The sequence below is a fragment of the Tetrao urogallus genome (assembly GCF_951394365.1).
Source record: "Tetrao urogallus genome assembly, chromosome: 2".
NCBI classification, from domain to species: domain Eukaryota; kingdom Metazoa; phylum Chordata; class Aves; order Galliformes; family Phasianidae; genus Tetrao; species Tetrao urogallus.
In genome coordinates this window covers 34,136,017-34,158,094 of record NC_136814.1, presented here as the reverse complement: position 1 = coordinate 34,158,094, position 22,078 = coordinate 34,136,017, and the positions used below count along the sequence as shown (strand labels likewise).

General features: G+C 38.9%; 1 protein-coding gene across 1 annotated transcript in view; it reads right to left on the bottom strand.

Moving 5' to 3' along the window:
* The window catches only part of ADSS2 (adenylosuccinate synthase 2), a gene marked incomplete at both ends in the record, with an annotated part of 31,194 nt that extends 9,333 nt beyond the window's left edge, over positions 1-21,861 (bottom strand). The window contains 8 exons of the mRNA XM_079549909.1: positions 171-297; positions 1,618-1,699; positions 1,921-2,028; positions 4,865-4,931; positions 7,136-7,186; positions 7,925-7,993; positions 10,407-10,509; positions 21,694-21,861. Of these exons, the coding sequence (XP_079406035.1) occupies positions 171-297; positions 1,618-1,699; positions 1,921-2,028; positions 4,865-4,931; positions 7,136-7,186; positions 7,925-7,993; positions 10,407-10,509; positions 21,694-21,861 (775 nt within the window). The remainder of the gene's footprint in view (positions 1-170; positions 298-1,617; positions 1,700-1,920; positions 2,029-4,864; positions 4,932-7,135; positions 7,187-7,924; positions 7,994-10,406; positions 10,510-21,693) is intronic.
* Between the last annotated feature and the right edge of the window lie 217 nt (positions 21,862-22,078).

The following is a 22,078-nucleotide window of genomic DNA, read 5'->3' as shown; positions in this document are numbered from 1 at the left end:
CATTTTTTTTCCATTGATTGTTTGGTAATCACAGAGTAGAGTTCTTGTGGTATACAAAACATTTGTTCCACAAGAACAGGTATGCACAGAAGAGTTCATATTGAACATATATAAAATATATAGCAATAACAAATGTATAGCAACCTGCATCTTGGAAGGGTTATACCTACCAAAATCTATGTCCAGTAGCGCTGCATTTGCACCTTCTACTAAGATCTTCTTTGGTGGTCCATGTAAAGCCTCATACATGAAATAAACACCATCCTTTACCATTGGTTTTATTTTTTCCATGTAGGCCTAAAGAATAAGAGTAGTGCATACTATAATTTCATTATAATAGAAGACAATCAGAGTGGAAGTGCTTACATTTATACTCTTACTTCCTTTTGAAAAGGAAAAGCAAAGCAAAGATGTAAAATAAATGCTAAAAAAATACGCTATAATATGTGAACAAGGGAAGGAAGAATATTATACTCAAGCTTTACATATGCAGAACATACAGTCTATTGAATTAAAAAAAAAAAAAAAAACAAGAAAAAATCCAATTTCTTTAAGAATTTTAAATACTTAGAAATATTCAAGCTTGAGAATAACCCCATGCTGTATTACACGCAAGTAATTTTCCTCAAGCTACAATTACCTATTTTTCCATCCTACCACTGCATTTTATGTATTCCATATACCTAATGTGCATTATGTAAACTACAAACCATTGTAACATGTACAAATGAAACTGATTTTTACTCCTACATATTGATGTAAGTACTTCAATTCAACAGATATAATTTAAAGTGAACAAAGCTGAAGTTCTAAGAGCTCCCACATACTCGATTCTAAACTAAAGATAGGAGAAGGATGATTTCTTCAGCCTGATTTTCTGTAAGAATTAAACATATGTAACTGTGCATGCCCTCCTCTGTTCCACAAATACCTCACTATTTTTAACTCATGTCAAATTTGGTTGACATTCTCTAAGGGGTAAGAAAATCTCAGAAAATTAAACTCTTAAAATGCTGAGAAAAAAATAAGACAAAGAACATTGCATGCTGAAATTGTACTAGCAGACATAAGAGAATCAACACAATTGAGAAATCTCACAAGTGTCTCAGGTGAATACAGGGAGAATCAAATCAGACTTCATATTTAACCACGAGAGTTGTTTGCTGATAATCAGGCTTCATTACTTCTGCTGCTATCAACCTACAGACTAACAACAATGAAAAAAGTCTTTTTTTTTCCCCCCAAGGCTTTATTACTTCAGTTCATAATGTTCCAACAATGTTCTGCCTTCCCCAACCACAACCTTGATGCTTGTTTTTTTCTAGCCAGTGTGTCTGAGAAAGCGAAAGTCAAATAATAATTCTCTCAAAACAAGTCCTCTTCTTAAAGTTTACAATAGTTCCCTTGAAACCGAGTTTTTAAATGCTGCATAAAGCAGGGTGTCAAAGGTGCTTTTTTAAAGGTATTGTTAGAAGGTTTTTTAAATGGATAAATATCAATGTCATAGGATAGGTATTTTAACTCATCACAGAAGTATGAGAGTCAGTCGCCTCAAGATTTATGTATCAGGAACTGCACACGGTGACTACATCACTTAACAGACAGAAACAGGCTTACCTTGAGTTTTTTCAATTCTCCTTCAATATCTATCTCTAAGGTGGGATATATCGCTTTGTACTGATTGGCTAACACTTTGAATCTGGAAGACAAAAGTCAGGTTTGTTTCGTTTGTTTTTCTTCTCTCACCTCCACCGACCCTGTAATGCACAGACTGAACATCCACAATTATTTTGTTAAATTAAATCATTTTTGAGCAGAACAGGTTATAAACAAACATCAAACTGCTGTAATTGTTTACACAAGGGCACACCCACAAATTAAAAATTATGCTTGAAACATGCATTAAAATACAAAAGTTACCTCTCAGAAAATTCATCAAAATCAGATACAAGATCACACATTCTGAGTCCGCTTCGAGCTGCTTTTGAAGAATATACTGGACCAATTCCTTTTTTGGTAGTTCCCAAACTTTAAAAGGTAATAAGAGAAATTACAATTGATATAAAACTGTTTTTTTTTTTTTCTTTAAAGTTAATACCCCCCTAGCATAAAATGAAATGTGGTTATTGAGAACCTTGTTTTAAATGTCTAAAAACACCAGATACTTTTAGCAGTTAACAGTTTCTGAACATCACTGCTCACAGGCATGAAGATATTCACATTCTACATACTTTTGTTTTCAGACCAGTAACTTCTTGTATTTCAATCAATTTTATTTATCTATTTGTATATAAATCCCAATTTTTCTATCCAAGGAAGCAAATTCTAGAACAATATCCTGAAACGCTATGAACTGAAAGTAACCATACTCCTTCCAAGATGCTTATTTTAAGAAGAGCTAAAGAAAAATATGAACAGTATTGTTTTCAAATCTTTGTGAGAAATACTTCATTTAATTCTGAAAGTCTCAGTTGAAGCCTGGAAAACAAATACTGCCAAACATCTAAGAGTGACATTGGTGCTCAAAATGCTGCACATACAAATATGATGTACATACACACAAAATGACTGAGAAACATTTCCAACTGTTGCTGATTATGAATACTGAATTACTGTTCTTACCCCTCCTTACCTACTAATTTTTAAGCTGGCCAGCTAAATATGAGCAACAGTCCCATATCAATTAAGTGACAATCTGAAAGACTGCAGAATCTTTGCCATGCATCATTATAAAGAATAAAGTCAATACTGAAAAAAGAAATCTGATTTTTACTGTTTAATATTATATGGATCTTTCCAGCTGATACTGGAACAGCAAGAACATCAAATTTGATTCCTTTAAACTGCCTTGAAGGTCGTAACATAATTCAAGAAAGACTCCATTCTACTCCATAAGGTACAAGCTAATCCCAAGGTCATGTCTAAACTCTATATTAAAAGGTAGCAGGTAGCAACTGATACGCAACTAAACTGAAATACAGTCGTGATCAGTACTTAATTCTTTTTAGCTAGACCATTACAAGCTTGAACTAGATTCAAAAGAATAACCTTGGAAAAAGCAAACCAACAAATGTTCTGATTAGATCGATCTCAGGGTGTGATATGTTTGTCTGCAGTCCAATATGAAAGACATTCCAATTAACTTTGCCTAACAGTATTGTTTAAATACATCAGGAGATTGTGGCCTTAAATAATTGGCTCTAGCCTCCACCTCAATTCATATCCCTCTCAAATAATTTTTTAAAAAAGAGCTGGTTTCTATTTATTAAGACAGATCAATTCATAAAGGAGTTATGCTTTCAGAAGACTGTATTTACTGACATTAAAAAACTGCGTAAGCATATCTACTTCTCTATTAGATTACCTTTTCTACAACCTTTCTGGAAGGGAAACTACTGAAAATGGACAGAAATATTCAGATAAAAATTGAACTTAATATTTATAGTACTCAACTCTGAAGTGTTAAGACACAAAAGTTTAATACAAAACATGCTATACAGTCAAATCTACAGTTAGACATACTAGCCAGCTCTTCCAGATTTCTTCCTCCCACAAGCAGAAGCCTTCCAATGATCAGTTTCTGAGATCCTGTGCTCAACCAATCTGTAAAATACTTCCCCCACTCCAGTCGTTTAGCATTAATATTTTGGAGGAAGTAGATGGCCTAATGCTTTTATCCATCAGAAGATTTAATAAGTTTGGGAACTGTATGATCAACGCAGAACTTCAAGAACATAATAAGGCTAAAGGGAAGAACAGACACAGCACTTCTAAGAGTGACTTAAATTTCTTAGCTTTAAATGTAACTTTTTTAGAGGCCAAAGTTCTTTTAAATAAATTAATTCATGAAGGTGTTCGTTACTGTGCTTTCTCTTGTAATCTTCAATGTTGATTAGTAAAATAGCTCCATCTCACAAGTAGCTCAGTGACTCTTGGTATTTTTAAATCACAGATATTACCATGTAGCAGTTTTAGCTTACACTCCACAGTCATTGCTCTAGAATAGCTGATATGAAAATACAGTCTCATAAAAAATATATATACACACATACTCTGTTTGCTTTTTAATTCCTGAGAGAACAGCTAACAAGACTGCTGGTACAGCCCAGTCAAGTGTGAAAATGACCCAACCTAAAGAACAATTGACGAGTTAACGTGCAATAGCAGCCTGTGTGAAGCAAGATATGCCCAAATCAGACACTTTGAAAGGTTACTGTCAAGGATGATAACGCTTTATGGGTCTCAGTAAGGAAGACTAAATTGCTTCTCATCCATGTAGAGAGATTAAATTTACTGGTACCTTGGAAGTCCTACATTACTTGCCAGCTGTAGACTCTTCACACTGAATGCTGCCAGCCCCTTCCCTGTCCCCAAGAAGGGAGCTACTTAGAAATAGTGTAAGAAACATTGCATCTAGTTTTTAAAACTTTCAAAATCCTCAGGAAGTCAGTAGCAACACAACCTAGGAAATATGAACATGTAATTCTAAAACTGAAGCACCCTGAGAAACTGAATTAGTGCTATCAGACCTTTTAGTTACTTGGAGACAATAAAACAGTACTTTTAAATGTAGATTTGCAGCAACATATTTCCTGTAATCAATGAAAATGCTAAGGAGCAAGAACCCCTTTTTATGAGGCAAACTGGGAACCAGGAACTTTTCCAGAGGGCAAAATATCTAGATGAAACTCTTTCATTAGGAATGTAACGTTTTACTAGCCACTGCAGGACAAAAGAGAAAGCAATTCCAGAACACTCCACATTACAGACTTACAAGGAAACATTTTAAATTTGATGACAATCAGTAATGAAAATCCAATACATCAATTCCTCTTTGTACTAAGCCATCCATTAAAGTACCTACTTCTTTCCTGCTTGTTCTTGTCTTTGTTGTTCTTGGATGCCATCAGCAGCTTGGTGGAAATCAAATACTAAAAAATAAAAATAACTTCTGTAAGTATAAATTTTGCATGAAACAAACAACCATATCAGTAATGCTCTGTTCAAACCAATTTTAGTCGTGTTCATCAATGTGGAAAAAAATATATACACAGACTGATGAGAGGGAAATAAAATGACCGGAGTTTTTTCCTCCTCTTTTACAAACTACTTCTCGCCCACCTCCCCACCCTGAGTTCTGCAGTTATTCAGAGACTCTGTGTTTATTTAGTAGACTTGCAAGCTGCTTAACACATCTCCCGTAGAAAAGCTAAAACATTTCAAGCTTCCAGTGACTCAATAGAGCAAACAGACAGAAAAGAAAACATGCAGGTAAAAGAAATCCAGGACAACAGGTTATGCAAAGATGACATCCTGCTGAAATTTATGGTGGGAACTTTAAGTAAGAGTACTCATTCATTCTAAAGATTTCTTATATCACTTTACAGTACAAATTCAAAAGTTTTTGGAAATAATAATAATTTGGTAAAGATCTCATGAACACTGGTCATGAAAACCAGTGCAACTGTTTCTCAAAGATAACAGAAGTCAACTTTACAAGCCCTGTTTTTTTTATTTTTTCAAGTATTACACATCATTAATGACAGGTAAGGATTATGCAAAATACACCTTCCATTAATTCTCTGTCCACTGTAGAAATAAAAAATAAATTTGAAAAAGTTCATGACAAATTTGAACGGAGTCAAACTCTGTTCCAGTTTAACTGATGCCAGCTCATTTTTCTTAAGCACTATATCCTCAAAATTAAAGAATTAATCTACTCCTACACAGGTAGGATAGAAATCTTGCAAAGTACTTTTTCGTTCAGTAAGAGCTTCAGCTTCTCTAGAACAGAAGTGATTTGCCTTGCTTTCCTCACCAAATTTACTTGAATGTTTCTTTTCATGCATTCCCATAATTTAAAGGATTAGATCACCAGCTTGAGCATATTTTAAGTTGATCTTTTGTTACAGACTAATTGCTCACAGACTGCCAACATTCATTTCTGAGAAGACATTTATAATACAAACAGATCTCAAGACTGCCCTTCAAAATTTTCTAAGCAGAAGCATCTGCAACTCCATTAAGATAAAAGGCTGAATGATCAGTCAAAACTAGTTCTTTTTGCTCAGGACTTGTCTACCCACGAAAATTTCATGGTGCTGCCATTGTAATGTAATCACCACAGAACAGTTCTTCTAACCTAACCACCCCAAAGAATTCACATACAGTGATTCCGCTATCAAAAAGAATTTTAGAGATTTAGGAACTGTTACTCAACTATCTCAAGTGAAGAGGAATTACACCAAAATAAAGGGGTATTTAATCTGAAATAACACATTCACTCACTGAGCTATTTGTTCTCCAGATAAGTTTTTAAAAAATCCTTTTTCTTCCCCATGTCATAAGCTTTTGTCTGATAAACACTTCAGAAGCTCCCATCTTCAGAAGAAAACTACCACAGCATCAATAACTCTATTTCCTAATTCATGCAGTTACGTAACTATTATGTCACTAAATCTATTTTACAGCAGGAATTTATGTAGTGAAGACAGGCTAGGAGAAAAAGCCTCCAGCACTGAAGCTCCGTCTTGGTGGTTTGGATTATCAACATTTTTTTTCCAGGCTCTAAACTGAAGTTTAGAGCCTTCTGGAACAAACCTGAATTAAAGCTTGATTCATGACCTCCCTGAGAGAAGAAATGCCACTGTCTTGATCCCAACAGATAAAATCTCTTTTCCGTAGTAAATGGCATTTTAGTTGGTATGGAGCTCATTACTTTGGAAGTCACATCCAGTCCCGTGGTTTCCCAAACGAAGTTGATATATTTAATGAAATGAAAGTAAAACTGCTTTTACATGGAAGGAGGAAATGAGTCCTTCAGTGAATCAGCTCCAGAAGCACATTTTGACTGCTTCTCATATCTCATTTCCAGCTTCAAAAGCGAACCCCCTTTCCAGGCTATGATCACAAATCGGGACTGAAGAGTCACTTCACAATACAAACCTAGGAGGGGGTGCCCATATGACACACAAGTTCTTTTTTAGTGTCTTCAATAAACCAAAGCCGTTATAATGTTTAGCATACAGAGATGTAACCCAAAGAAATTTCACTATAAATGTAGAGAAATGGCTAAAAACAGTCACTCTTTACTGCCATGAAAAGTTCAGAGAGAAATATGAAATTGGGAACTTACCTATATGAGCCCTGTCAGAAATTACTAGTCTTTTTTCCCAGCCTTCTAGCCCTTAAAAGACAAAGTAAGATATTTCAAATTATGCTTTGCATAGCATTTTTCTCTTTTGATGTGTAAATGAATACTTTTTGTCTTCAGTCAATCTATTAATGAGCAATCACATTTCAGAGAAAAAAAGAATAAATTCCAATAATTAAAACATCAGCCCACAGAACTAAGACAAATCAGGCCTATTCTGAGAAAGAATTCCTGATACTCTACTAGCTCTTCAACTTCAGCAATCAATTAGTAGTTTTACACTTATGAAAAATTCAGTTGATTTACCTCATTTCTAGCAGACAGCTATCAAACATGGCCACAGACATGACAGCGAGAAGCCAAAGAGAGAACTCTGAATCAAGAGGATCGCTGTCACACTCACTTCCATTAACACTCATCATCACAGTATATGCTAATAGAAGAGGTAAAGTGTCTTCAACAGCTAACGTACTTGAACAGTTCGTTTTATTTATCGAATTCACTGCTGAAAGCAACAAATGTCTGCAGATAATTCTTATTTAGAACACGTTCTGTTTCTAAGTTGTACAGATACCTTTCGGCTGTCTATATTTCCCATCAAGGCCCTGGGTCTTTTAGCAAGACTTCTGTCAGAAAGAAGCCAGTAAATGGAGTTCTGGAAAAAAGTTACTATACGCAACCTCTGCAGAAAGCATCCTCAGCCTAAATCTCAAAAGACAGTAGGAAGTATCCACAAGCTATTTTAGGACCAGTAACTTATGATTTCCTCACCTTTTCCTTTCTTTAAGTTTTTCTCGGTTTCTTCAAAGAGTCCTGGCAAATGAATTACAACACCATTTCCTGAGGAAAAAAAAGACCATTACACAAAGTTTAATGAATTATGTCAAGCATGGAAGAATAATATTTCAATCAATTCAAAGTCACTTCATGCTTTGCACACACAGTATTTTATTTTTTTAAACTTTTCATACATTACAATTTTCATTTTAGGAATTAATCTATAAAAGACTGCTTTATATCCAAAGTGTGCCTTTTTGAGAAGCTCAAACTTTCAATTTAGATCAGAAAAACAGTAACAACACTGTGGGACCGTTCAGAAAGCAACTTCCTCTTCCTCATTTCTAAAATTAACTTCCCTCTTTACACCTAATTTTAATCACCCAATAGTTTTAAAAGTTTTGCACATTTCTAACATCATTATAAACATCAGCACTCCCTCAGGCCTCTTCACCTGTAAAGACTCAGAATATTCCACGTAGAGATTTTGGGTGACTAGGAGACTAGCAAAAATAAACATTTGAAAGTTCCATCAGAAGCAAACTCACTTTCCTACAGGAAACAGAATTGCCACACTGCCTCATTGCTCAGAAACAGACTACGCAATTAACCAGTATCACCAACAGCTTTAAGAAGCATTTCCATACACCAGAACTGAACCATCTTCAGATGATGCCAAAGTCAGTAGACTTAAAGCTGTCAGTATGAGACTGTCTATAAAAGAATGAAGGGACCTGCCATTTGGAATTATATGCAAATCTTCTAGTTTATTCATCTAATAATACAAGCATTTTGAACATTAAAATATTGACTACTGAAAACAGCTTTGCTAAAACTTCTGGGGTACAATCCTAATTACTTCTTCCCTCTGTTCTTCTCACACTTTTTCTTCTTCAAAACTATAAACCCTTTTAGTGCAACCTAAGCTAAGCAGAATTTTTTTCTTCTTACTAAATACGTTAGAACCTCTAAAAGAGTTTTAAACACAACAGTGCAACAATCTTAAAAGGAACTAGAACAACAAAATTCCGAATAGACAAGGCCAAGAGACGGGCACATAAAGATTTGTGAAAAGCTCTCTCCTGCCCACTGCATTTTTGTAACGTGTTTTTCCCTACTTGACCTGAGTCCAGCAAAAAGAACATAGCAAATGAACATCCTTTTTCACAGGCTTCCAGAAACAACATTTAAAAGAAACATAATACAGCAGCATACCAAAAGAAAATAAAAGCAGTAATGTGTGTCACAGCCCGCAAAACTAGGAGAAATTAGCATCCCAACCTCCCCTCCATCAGAGGGAACTTATATTTCCATGTCTATTTGGGCACTTTCCGCAGAAGTACTAGACGGAGAGTTAATCCAAAGCAATTCAACTAAGAAATCATAATATAAAAGAGGCACTGACAAATTCCCATCGAGTACAGCATTAACACTGACTGCAAGCACACAGCCACCACAAACCAATCCCAAGAATTCAGCAGGTACTGAAAGATGCTCTTCAGTTGCTGTGTTAGTTAGCAAACTGACAATGACCACTTACTATTTGTACAAGACCCAAGCTGAGACACATGACTATAGGACCAAAGAAACGAGATGTGCAGGAAGAAATAGTGGGAAGGAGCATAACAACAAAATCCTGGCTTGTATAAGAACATTGTATAAGGGATGGGAGTTTGTGGTGTCAAAAAAACCAGCTGAAAATCTTGGTAGGTCATAGTTTTTAAGTAATGCAGAAACAACTTCATTTGTGAAAGAGCACATGAACACATGCACAGCTATAGGATTGTTCTAAGTTCACCTTCATTTTCAGGAAGTAATACTGTGTAGCTTTTAAAATTTCTAATTAAGTTAGTCATACAAACCATTCGAAGGAAAATGAGTAGGACCAGAAACAGGATTCCAAGAGTAAAAATGGGTAAGTGTATTAGTATGGAGGAACAGAGGACAGCCTAAACCTCCTTTTGCAAAGCAAACAAACCGTAGGATCCTGACATCACTTAGTACTGTCACTGGCCCAAATCTTCTAGTGTACTCTCTTGAAGAGACCTTTTGACAAGATCTACACAGTACATGGATCTTCTTGGAATCAACATTCCTTCTGCAATTCAATGGAAAAGGGAAGAAAGTGGCTAATGGTACTGGCAGTCATTTATGGAGGCTGAAGAATAAAATGGAGGAGGAATTGTGACAATAAAAGAAATCATTGATAGGAAGAAAAAAAAAAGAGGGAAAGAAAAATGAAGATATGCTTGGCAGTTAGCTGTTTGCATTGATAGAACAATAACAACAAAAATGACCTATCGAAGACAAAAGAAACATCCATAATCCAATCTTAAGCAAAGCTCAAGCCTGCAAGAATTTGAGGGAAAATTTCTGTCTGCTTCTGTCTGTCCTTGAGTATATTTTGTTGTTTTATTATGTCAAAAATTTGAAACCACATTATTGTCTGGTTTTGCTTAAGAGATATCCTACTCACCAATGAATGCAGTGACTTTTGGGTTGATAATCCCACTTGGCAGAAGATGGAAGTCATATTCCACAGAATCCACAACGACTGTGTGTCCTGCATTATTGCCTCCCTAAGGTGGCGAGGGGAAAAATAAAAAAAAAATACATTAATAGTTCTTCATATGGAAGACAAATTAAAATAGCACACATATGGAATAAACTCATTCCATCTTCGACTTTGCAGCTTTCATTTCTGCTACTGGTAAAAAAAAAAAAAAAAAAAAATCTATTAGAGACCTCCTTCTCCCAGTAAGTCTGCTGTACTTGTGTCATGCTTGACAAATTCAACATGTGTATTATCAGTCATAGATTTCGGATGGTATTTATCAAAAGTAAAAATGCCTTTTTTTAAAAATAAGATTAATGTATTTCTAGAAATTGTTGGATAGAGCTATAAATATACTGAAACATGCAAACATTTCTAAAAGCCATCAGTTTCACTACGTTCCTATTACACTTATGAAGAATAAACATTAATAGTCAAACTGCGACATTAACAAAGAAAAATACCAGTTAAAAATGAGTAGATAAAGCCCTAGTGTAATTAGGGAGGATAAGGTCAGCTGTTTGGCAACATGCAAGCTTGTTGTTTTGAATTTGTGGTTCAGTCTTTTTCATGTTTTTCCACAATAACAAGACAAGTTCATTCTATGCCTCCTCAGCCAGTACAAGGCATTAGTATTCAAAGCCTGCTGTTAAGAAGTGACTCTAGAGACAATCAAGACAACTGCGGTTAAGTAGAAGACCCCTTGCACCAAATAATATTCAGCATTTCTACCTTTGCTCATGACCATGAGGTACAAGAGTATTAAGAGATTTGTTAAACCGTGAAATACTTCAAAAATACAAAAAGGGCCCTGTGTTTAAGTCTTACGAAACTAAATAGATTACAAAACATTACAAAATATCCCCAGTTCTTATTTGTTATACTTTTGAAAATAAGCTTATGCTCTGCTGTGACTCCAAGCCTACTTGGTACCTCTAAAACACTTCAGCAGCACAAACACGATACCTAAAGCCATATACCTTGCATTACGAGTAAGGAATATTCTTAGATGTTCAAACCTCTCTGCCATAGGTAAATGCCTCATCTCATCTTATAGCAGTCTGACACCCTTTGGAAACAGAGGGAAGACATAAAGACCTTCCCCTAAGGAGAACACCTGAATTTAAGTGAAGTTGTAATACATTACAGAGTTTTTCCGCGCAGTACCTTGAAAAAGTTGTAGATTTCTCGATACAGATGGTTTTTACTGCAAGAGACTTAAGCAGAAAAGTCCAAATTTCCTATTCACAACATATGAAACATACACAAAAATAAAGCAAGTAATCTGTTTAATTAAAGTTCAGAAATAACTTTCCTCCCATCCTCTCAACAGCAGCAGTCAAGAAAGGTTTAGAGGTCTATCACCTCCACCTTTGATTTAAAAGGATGCTGAACAGCTACATTAGCAAGTAGATGTCTTACAACTGTTTTCTAAATGCAATGCTGATAACTCCTCAGGTACTGCAGGTTACTCAAAAACTAGGCTGTATCTGATGAACTATCAAGTTACACACATAAATTATACAAGCTATTTTTATTATACAAGCCATTTATGTTAGTAACTATTAAGTTACACACATAAATTATAGCTATTTTAGCTATTATACTAGCTATTTATATGAGTTCCCTTACTCTATGTTTGCAAATCTAAGCAAAAGCAGGTGAAGAAAGAACAGTTAGATACAAAAAGAGCATTTACAGTAGAGTGAATCTGACAAAATTGGTAGTTACCTTCTTCCTCATCAGATTCCTTCAATTTATTCCCATTAAATCCACTAGTAATATCAATATAAACAAATTGAACCTATAGACTGATACTTTAAATGTAAATTCAATAAATAGGTCTAAGTACAATACTGGAATACTGAGGTAGCAGTAATTTGCCAATATGAAGATGAGTCCAAACTGAAATCCTGTACTGACTGGAAATTTCATGTTTTGCTTCTCAAGTTATTTAGCAATAACATTTTTTTCTAGAATCAAAATATTTAAAAGAAGAAAAAAATTGGCCATTGTACATCATGCTTAACAATAAATTCTTAGTCTCTTAAAAGATTGCCAAGCTCACTGTGTCATTTAGATGTGCTAACAAAGTTCAGCGGCCAGTCAGCTTGAGTAAGGTGCACAGCATAAGGACAGAGCTGCTGTTTGTTGGTAGTATCAAGATTTTTCCCTTACACTACTGAATGACGTCAAGGTACACAAAGGTGTGTTGTTTCCACACTCGTTTGAAAATAGCTCATGGCTGACAGAATAAAACTGGCATTTTATCCTTTCAGCCTTGAACCGCAGGCACAGCGCAGCTCATGCTTTCTCCAAAAGCAAGCTAGTCACCCAAGTTATATAAACTTCCAGATCTTTGCTATTAGCAGCTATACTTCAAGGGAATTTGCTTGCAAGTTTAAAAAAAAAAAAAAAAAAAAAAAAAAAAAAAAAAAAAATCTCAGCATTGTGTGTGATGAATCACCACTTGAATGCACTCTTAGTTCTCAAGGTTTCTCAATGCTGGTTTGCAGATTATACTGAAATTTTAATCTCAGAGTTCACTTGTTTGTGTTAGGAAAATGCCTACAGCATGGAAAGATTTCATTCCAAATGAGCTACTGATTGCCCAGTAGAACAACTGATAGGTAGGAGTGTCTGGTCAGTTCACACCCTGCTTTCAGCATCAGTCCATCAAAAAGTTCAATTTTTAAAGTTTCAAATGTATAGGAGAGCACTACAACAGCAGCGTTCAATTAAGTCAGCCTTCAAAATATTGACTTACAGGTAAGCCCTAACCTAATGCAAGTGTACTGTTACATAACTAATGAGTCGTAATATACAAAGAGAATGATTCATGTTGTATACTTAAAGTGAACTATCAGTGAAATATACTCATGTTGTATGCTTAGATATTGCACAACACAGCTTTGGTAAACAATTTTGTTTACAAAAACCCAAATTTAGAGTTCTAGCAGCAGGGGGCTTGTTGAGTTCTTGAGTTTGGTGGGTTAATAGTATTGGTTTTGGTCTGTTTCTTTTTTCCCCCTTCATCCAGAAACTGACAATAACACCAACATCTTCATAACTGTTGCCTCCAGGCTTAATCCAATGTATAAACTGAGGAAGTTACCTCTGGCTTCAGTCCTTTCTATCTGTATTTCTCACTCCTCCCTCACCACAGTGATCCAAAAGGGATCAGTTGGGTCATTCAAGCCAACACTCCTTTGATTCAATTATTTAAACATCAGTGGAGAACTCCTGTGTTTCATTAACAGTGAGAAGAAATTTCGTTGTTTATTCTCAAATAAACTTCAAAGTTTTATGAAGTTTTTGCCAAAGGGGAAGAAAAACACAGAGGTCATTTCTTGAGAAACATTTAACAAACTCAAGACTTTACATGCTCGGTACGCAATATCTAATCTCCAAATTATGTAAAAGTGACACTCTGTGAGACAGCAAAGATGCAAACACCTAATACAAAAGATAAGTCAGGAACTCCTTTTAAGAAAAAAAAAAAAAAAAAAGGAACAAATATATTAGCTATTTTTAAGCAAACTAAAGTCACAGAAGACCAAAAAACAGGTCAGCATCGACAGTATATGTAGGACTAGAAGAAAGCCTTCAAAGTCTGCAAGACCCATGCTGTATACAGTCAAACCAATGTAACCTTTTTATGTAGCTATGTGCTCTCTCCCTGCTTCCATGGCTTCTCAGTATATTACAGCTATTTGTAAGAACTGATGCTGCTGAGCTTAACTTTTGCTTATTTAATACTGAAATAACTCTCTAGGTTATGCTAGGAGTCTGTTAGGTAAGGATACAAACAATCTTCTCTCCTGTGTTCTAATAAAGCTTACTTCAAAGATTGACAGCTATTTTTTATATTTGTGCATCTCTATCAAAGCACAGCACTGTGGAATTTTTAGCATACTCTGAGGTTTCTAAAATTTGATTTTCAGAAGTCAGCAATTTCCACATAACTGTGTTGGAGGAAGGTGAATGAAAAGTTAAAACCATTCACTTTCTACTTGTCCTTTTCTCCCTTCCTTACACTCTCTCTTCTACCCACATCTTTGTAACAGTATTTGGAAAGTCTCTCTTCTCTCATAACACGTTCTACAGCGCCAATGGGATCAGCCCTCTCAGCAAAGCAGCCCAGAGCTTTGCCAAATTATAAACAGTATTAAGTTGTGTCTTGAATAGGATTTCCTCAACTTTTCAGCTGCCATGAGCCTAGATTTTGCAAAACAAAGCTGTCTTCCCCTAATTTTTCACTTTTCCTTGTGGTCAATGCCTAGTATCACTGTTGCTTCTCAGAACTGGCTTCAAGGCCAGATGCAGCCTCCAACTTGCAACTTGCTCACTGCTGCCTGCACCGCTGCCAGTGATCCTGGGAGGGTAGCAACCACTGGGTGACACCTAACCTTTTCCGCTGGTAACTGGGAAATGTGAGCTTACTTAATATAAAATATGAACTGAACACCTCTATTTTTCCTCCCCAACAATATCAGTTTGAGCAGTTCATGGAATTGTGAAGCTCAGAATCTTAGAAACATCTCTTCCAGTCATAGATTTGAGGGAAAAACAAACAAAATACACAGCCCTAATATATATTTCCTAGTATTCTTCCAGTGTCACTATTGCAGTATGCTTACATCACTTTCTTGAAAAAGCACGTGATCCTTGGCCGCTAGCTGGTAATCCCACAACATCCAAGCTATTCAGCATGTAGAACCGCTAAGTATACAGGCATCTGAGGGGAAGGTGCACAGTAACAGACAAGTTACCAGACAAGTTCTGTTGACAGTAATCACGGGAACAACAAACTACCTATTTACCTACTTTCTCTAGAAGCCCCGTACCAAAAACCAATCCCTATGAAACACCTGTTTGAAATATTCCTTCCAGAGCAGTAAGCTGCTCAGAGAGATTTCTAAGGAAAAAAAAGTTGTTTTTCCCCTCTAACCTGCTGAAGAAGATTAAGTAGCGTGAAAATCCTTCTCAGTTTAAGTACCACACCCAAGAATCTGCACCCATATACTCAATATAGATAGGCCAGTCAGCACTATACACAGAACTATTGTAAAGTACCTCTATCCTGACAAACGTGAACAGGATCAGTTACACATGCACAGAGGGGGCTTAAGATAGCAAAGGCAGCTGCATGTATTGTACATCTGGGTGCCACTTGATAAACATTCTTAGGAAACACCCTTCTTGCAATAGTTTCAAGTGCCTGAAAATACTAATTTTGAAGGAAAAAAGTCATTACCTGCTGGCTGATATTTTTCTGAAAACAAACTTGAAAGTTCAACAAATCAAACAAGTGAGTCCCACTGGCCAAGACCTGCCATCAAAGTGCTGGAAGGCAACACACGATTATTTATTTTTTTTGAAGTACCTTTACTGGCAGTTAAAATATTTGGGTTAAAGAATTGAATAATATTTGTACAAGCACCTGACTACAATGTAATTATTGTTTTTGAGTCTCTGAGCAAAACCACCTTCTCACCTGGAACCTTCCTGCAGGCTACGAGCCCTTCAGCTTGTTACACGCTGTCCAGTGATAACACCTTCCAGTGCAGGCCACGTACAGAGCACAGAGAATGAGCATTTATAATATTTGTCAGACTCCTTCCTCCCACCTCCCCCTCCCTGGAATTGCATTACAAAATACTGAAGTTGAAATGACTCATTGTTTGCCGGGGTGCTTGGTTCCTCATGCTGATTTCTCAGTTTGTTTTTTGCTAGGTCTGCAGGTACAAGCAGCATTTCCTAAGTTACTCATTTAGCTTTCCATAAATACATTTCAATATTAAAGTTTACTCAGGATGTAAAAAATTTAAGCGGACAAAAATAACACTAATATTACGTTTGCTACCTTAAGAGCTCTTCTGAAGCCAAGTGAAGCCCACAATTGAGGAAGCATGGAATCTCATTTTCCAAAATGACCAAAAACAATATATAGTCACCTTGAAATGTTTATAGGAAAAATCCCAAGCCAGAACTCTCTTCTCTGATGAGTTCGTTCTGGAAATTCCCATGCTCATGGGTTTGCAATCAATCTCACGGACATACCTAAAAAATACCTACAGGACTTTACTGCTGGTCCTTCTGGTGAGAAGAATTTGCAGTTACTCTGTTTTCTTGGTGCATAGAATTCGCCTATATAGTACAGTAGCCAAAGCGCTAAAATCTGTTATGAACCAAGACATATCTGTACGTACCAAGACAAGGGAGTATTTCAAACCCTGACACCTTGCCAACACCAGCAACCTCCTCGCTGCCCAGCCTACAGTACCACAACTTCACCCAACAGCTGAAGTGCACAGGAGGATTTATTAGAAAAGCAGACTGAAATTCCTGCTAGAAATGTACTGTGAGGGCTCCAATACTGACATTAAACTCAGAATTGTTTAAAGCAGCTCTGATATACTAAAATATGCACTAAAGAACCCCCCAAAGTCTGCAACAGTGACTGCCTTTCCTTATGACACAGCAATGCCAAGTGGTCCACCTTAAAACAGGATGCCTCCGGGTAGAGCAAAGGAGGCTTTCAAGCTGACTCCTCTAGAACAGAAATTAATTGCCTAGTTTAAAAAGATGTTATCTTATGCCTGTATTCAGAAAGGAGTCATGCACTTCCTTGAGCTCTCCCCATCGGAGGTGTGTGGGTGTGCACACTTTTTTTTTTTCCTCCTGCCACCACACTGCAGCATTAATTTTCAGCTCAGAGCAGCCACGGTGGTTTCTGAACTAGTAATACAAGTGACTGTCATGCTGGGCAAGAAGCAAGTCCATGCTGCTTTGGTATCATATGATCGTAAACACTTCCATTTAACTCTTAAATGAAAAGCCACAAATGCATCAAAAAAGTGAGCTACCATCACTAATTACAATGCATATATCCCTTCCTTCTTGTCACATGTAGCTTCTTGGCATTCCAGAAACACCTTTAAACAAGGTGAGCAGTGTATGTGATCCTGAAGTTCCATTACATACCCCAAGGTAGCTTTGCAATTATTGGGCCACTCAATGGGGCTTCCCATTTCAAATCATATTGTCAAAAATCTACTTAGACCCTCAGCTTGCCAATCATCCCTCCTTTGAGAAAAAAAAAAACAAATAGAAAAATAACACCGAAGTGTGGATAACAAATTCATTGCCCCACATACATATTCATAATTAATTTCTTGCTCAATGTAGCCATCAAACTCAACCATATAACCTATCCCACGATTTCAGTATAAACAACATTCAACATCATTCTTTGCCTACTTTCTCTTAACAAATAAAACATTAATTTAATTACGTCTAGCCCAAGTTTCTTCAGCTCATCTCAAAAAAATGCCATACAAGTAGGAAACTGGACTCATAATGTGAGTCTTCATTTGAATCAAGAAAAAAAGACTGATCTATCCCTAAGAGATATGAGATCAGGTGAAGGAAGTCAATAAGGACGAAGAAAAATGCTGAAAGCAAAGATGGGTCCATTGCTACATTGCTTCAGTGCACAGAACCCATTGTTGTTTTCTACATTCCACAGCAATAGAATAAAGAATGGATATGAATAACAAATAGCGATTTTGGAAACCATCTACAGACAGCCTCTTCTAAATATAGAAAGCAGCAAGAGAAAAATAAAAAATATATTTGAAATTTGACTGAGCTGCTATGAAGGACTGCATCTTCATCAACCACAAGAAAACAGTGAGATTCTGTAATAACAGTCTGAAAGAACAGCAAGAAACCCGTGTGTCAAGGTGTAATTTGTTCTCTTGTGTTGTTAAGATCTCCTCTTAACATGAGGTTCCAGCTGCTCTTCTGTTTGAAATAATGCCTTGTTGCTGGATTGTTTACAACAAGGAGCAATCACCTACCCACACTGCTCTGAAGCCAGTCTGTGAAGCACTCACTCCTGGCAGGTCAATGAACTCATTTTACTGACCTCTCTGTCCAGCAGCACATGTTACCAGCATGCTGATGACCACAGCCCACAGGTGCACAGAGCACTTCAACAGAGGGAGAGCTCCAGCATGCCATTATCTACAGAGTGCCTGATATGATGGAAACTGCTGTAGCTCCTATCCTGCTCCCATCTCTGCCAAGCTGGTATCAGCTGAGATGTGGCAAGAAGCTTCAATTCAGTTTTGAAGCAGCAAGAAGATAGGATTCTCCAGCACAGTGAGCACACCTTAATTCCGGAAGACTTCAAAATCTTCATCTCTGAGGTATTACTCTAAATAAATAAGCTACCTGTAGAGCTAAAACAGTGACCAGCAAATGTGCTGAAGAAATGAACAAATGAGAATCATGCAGCAAAGACAGCATGTTGGGTGGTTGTTTGTTTTGTTTTTGCTGTGTTGTGTACAGGGGTACACTGAAGGGAGGTAATAAGAGACGCATAATATGTTTTTTCTACTCTTTGTTTTGATAAGATGATTACTTCAAATCATTCACTTGTATTATTTTGCCATTCCCATACCCATTAAGGAATGAAATCATAGTAATCAAATTTCCTAATTTGGTTGCACTTTGCAGCGTAGGAAGTCCCTTAATCAGAACAATGAACGTTCTCCTTTTAACTTTCCATTACCCACGGAACTGGCAAAAACACAACATACATGTTTAAACATTGCCAGCTCTGAGGGCAGCAAGGCTGACTGCTTGCTTAGAGGAAAGTATGACAATAAAAAACCACAAAAGCATGCTTTTCCTGACAACTGCTCCAGAAACCCAAACCAATTCTTGTTCCGTTTTACTGTCTGGACTACAGTTTAAATGACAGCAGGTAAAAAGGCTTTGGTCTGTAAGCCTCTGAGCATCAGAGGTAGGTTTAAGTGCAGAAGTCTCATAGATGTATTTGCCTTAATGAAAGCATCATTTTACCAGGTATCTCTTACTCAAACTTAACAGTGAAAGAACCAGTACGTACTATGACTATATTGCAGATGCGTTAGCATTAAGTGCATCAGAGCCCTCTGTCCTGGCAGTGCCATCATTACACAACCACAGTTGCCAGAGCAGCTGCATTAACACTACATACCTGCAGCCTCTGGGCATGTCTTTGCTTTAGCCTTGTTTGTTAGAAGTCTGGTGTTTCTGAAACCTCATCACTAATTTTAATAAACACAACAAGAAAACTTCACATCCTTTGAGCAACCTCCAAAGCCTAGGTGATATTTGGAAGAAGCACAGCCACAGCACTAGGTGTCCTGGCTGTACCTAGGCAGGCAGCCCGTTCCAGGTGCCCCAGCTTGCATCAGCCAGGCAGCCAGCTACAGAAGTAATGAGGACACCTGTTACCTATGAAACAAGGAGATACGGCAAGTGTAACTGTGCATTGCCCTTACAGGAGTTGTAAAAGTCAGTGATAACTTGCTCAGTTGCAGGACTGTTTTTATGGCCCACATCTGCACAAAACCGAGCATGGTGGTATGAAGCCATGTGAGAGCTCCCAGGCTTTCAGTTCCAATACAATAGAGTTTTCTAAGCCACCTAATATCAGCTCCAACCTACTGAGTCTGCCAATGAAGTAGCTGTACTAGCACACTTTCATAGGAACATGACAGAAATACTTGGCCTCACCCACAGGTGTTTTAGCAACTACGCAGCTGAACAGAGTCCAACAGGAAGACAGGACCCAGAAGTATGGACTGTAGGAAGCTGCCATTAGCCAAGGGCAGACTGAGGTACAGACTGTTTTCATTGGCTGTACTGCTATGAGACACACAAGAGTCATCTTCATACTCTTGCTCAACAAAACCATCAGGGGTATTCCTGCACAACACACAGTGAGATGACACACAAGTCAGCACTGCTGGATGAGAACAGCCCTATCTTCCCTCTCATTCTGGGAAACCCTTCTCTTTGCTTACCTCCTTCTGGGCTCCCCTGAGCCAAGTCAAGTCAGTTTTGCTTACTAAAACAGCAGAAAGTAAAACCAACAAAAAAAACAAACAAACAAAAAAAAAAAAAACACAGTTTCCTGCCATTTTGACGATTTAATTTAACTCCAAACATGGGAGGAGGCCCTGACAGCATGAGGCCCTCAACAGGAAACGGAAGAAAGGAGGGAAAAAACCCTCCTTCCTTCAGCAGCAGCCACAAGTAGTTAGCGAGGGCCGAAACAGCCACCAAGATCACACCACAGTTTTTCCCCATTCCTGATCTTTGCTCAGCTGACTGGAAGAAAGCAGCACATCCATTAAGCCTGGCCACCTCCCCCTCCCCGGCGGAACGCAGCACCGCGTGCTTCTCACCTGGCACCGCCTGCCCCAAGAGCAAGGCTGCAGAGAAAAAACCAGTCCCGTGCTCTGTGCCCCGCAGCACATTTTGGTTTGTGTAAACACAGGGAATGAGAAAAGTCATTCATTTGCAAAACCAGTTGTATTTCTTGACTTCCAAATCCGTCTCCAAGTTGCCAAGTTTTTTTTTTATTTCTCTGCTTTGCAACTGCCGCAGCCTTGACAACCCCAGCTTTATGCACGGCTTTCCTTAGACTGTACAACGTCTCAGTGTTCACAGTGTTAGGAGAAAGGCGCTCTTTTCCCAAACGCATTTATCAAATATGGATTTCGTGCGTGCACCCAGCGGCAGCGGGCAGATAACAGAACCGAGGTGTAGCCCACACGTGCCACGGGCATTTTGTGCAGCCGTACCTCTAACTTCGGGAAAAAACGCACGCAGCGTGGTACTCCACAGAATCGCTACGAGAGAAATATTAAGGGAAAAAGAAAAAGCTCTCCTCTCGGATCTCCATTTGTTTGATGCAGGCACTGAGGAGCGCCCTGTCTGCAGGCTGCACTCACTTTGCAACCCTTCTACGAACAAGGCCTCCACAAAGCGACCCAGGGGGAAATCCCAAGGCAGACAGAGGGGTTCTGCGCCTTCTCCCTCCGCTCACCGCCTCGGGGCCGCGGCGCGATGCTGAGGGCGGGCGTGCTTCCCTTCCCCGGCGCCTCGCAGACAAAGAGCGGAGCGCGGCGGCGGGAAGGGGAGCGCCGACCCCGGGGCACGTTCCCGCTCCCGGCCGCGGGCGGCCGAAGAGACGCCTTCCCCGCGCCTCGCGGGGACAAAGGAGGGCTGAGAGCCTCGGGGCCCGGCCGCCGCTCTTCGCCCCCAGCCCACGGCGGCCCCGCGCCGGGCGGAGAGAGGGGAAGGGGCGCGGGCGGCCTCAAGGTGACACCCGGCGACGCCGGCCGGCCTCCCGCGCTCCTCTCACCTGGCACCTGCAGACGATGTCGGCGTCCTGCGCCAGCAGATCCACCACCTTGCCCTTGCCCTCGTCGCCCCACTGGGCGCCCAGCACGACGGTCACCTTGTTGCCGGGGAGGCGGGCCGCGCACCCGCCATTGGGGATGGCGGGCGCCGGGGCGCCGTGCTCCGCCATGGCTCGCGCTGCCCGCTCCGGCGCCGCTCCAGGCACATGCGGCAGCGCGCGGCGGCCCCGCTGCCCCCGCCTCCTCCCGGCCGGGCGGGGATGCCGCATCCAGGTGGTGGTGCCGCCCACCGGCACCGCCCGCCCTGCCGAGCCGCCTCCAGGCAGCGACCCGCCCCGCTGCCGCTACCGGCACTCTGGGCGCCTTCTTCGCCCTTGCGCCGATCTC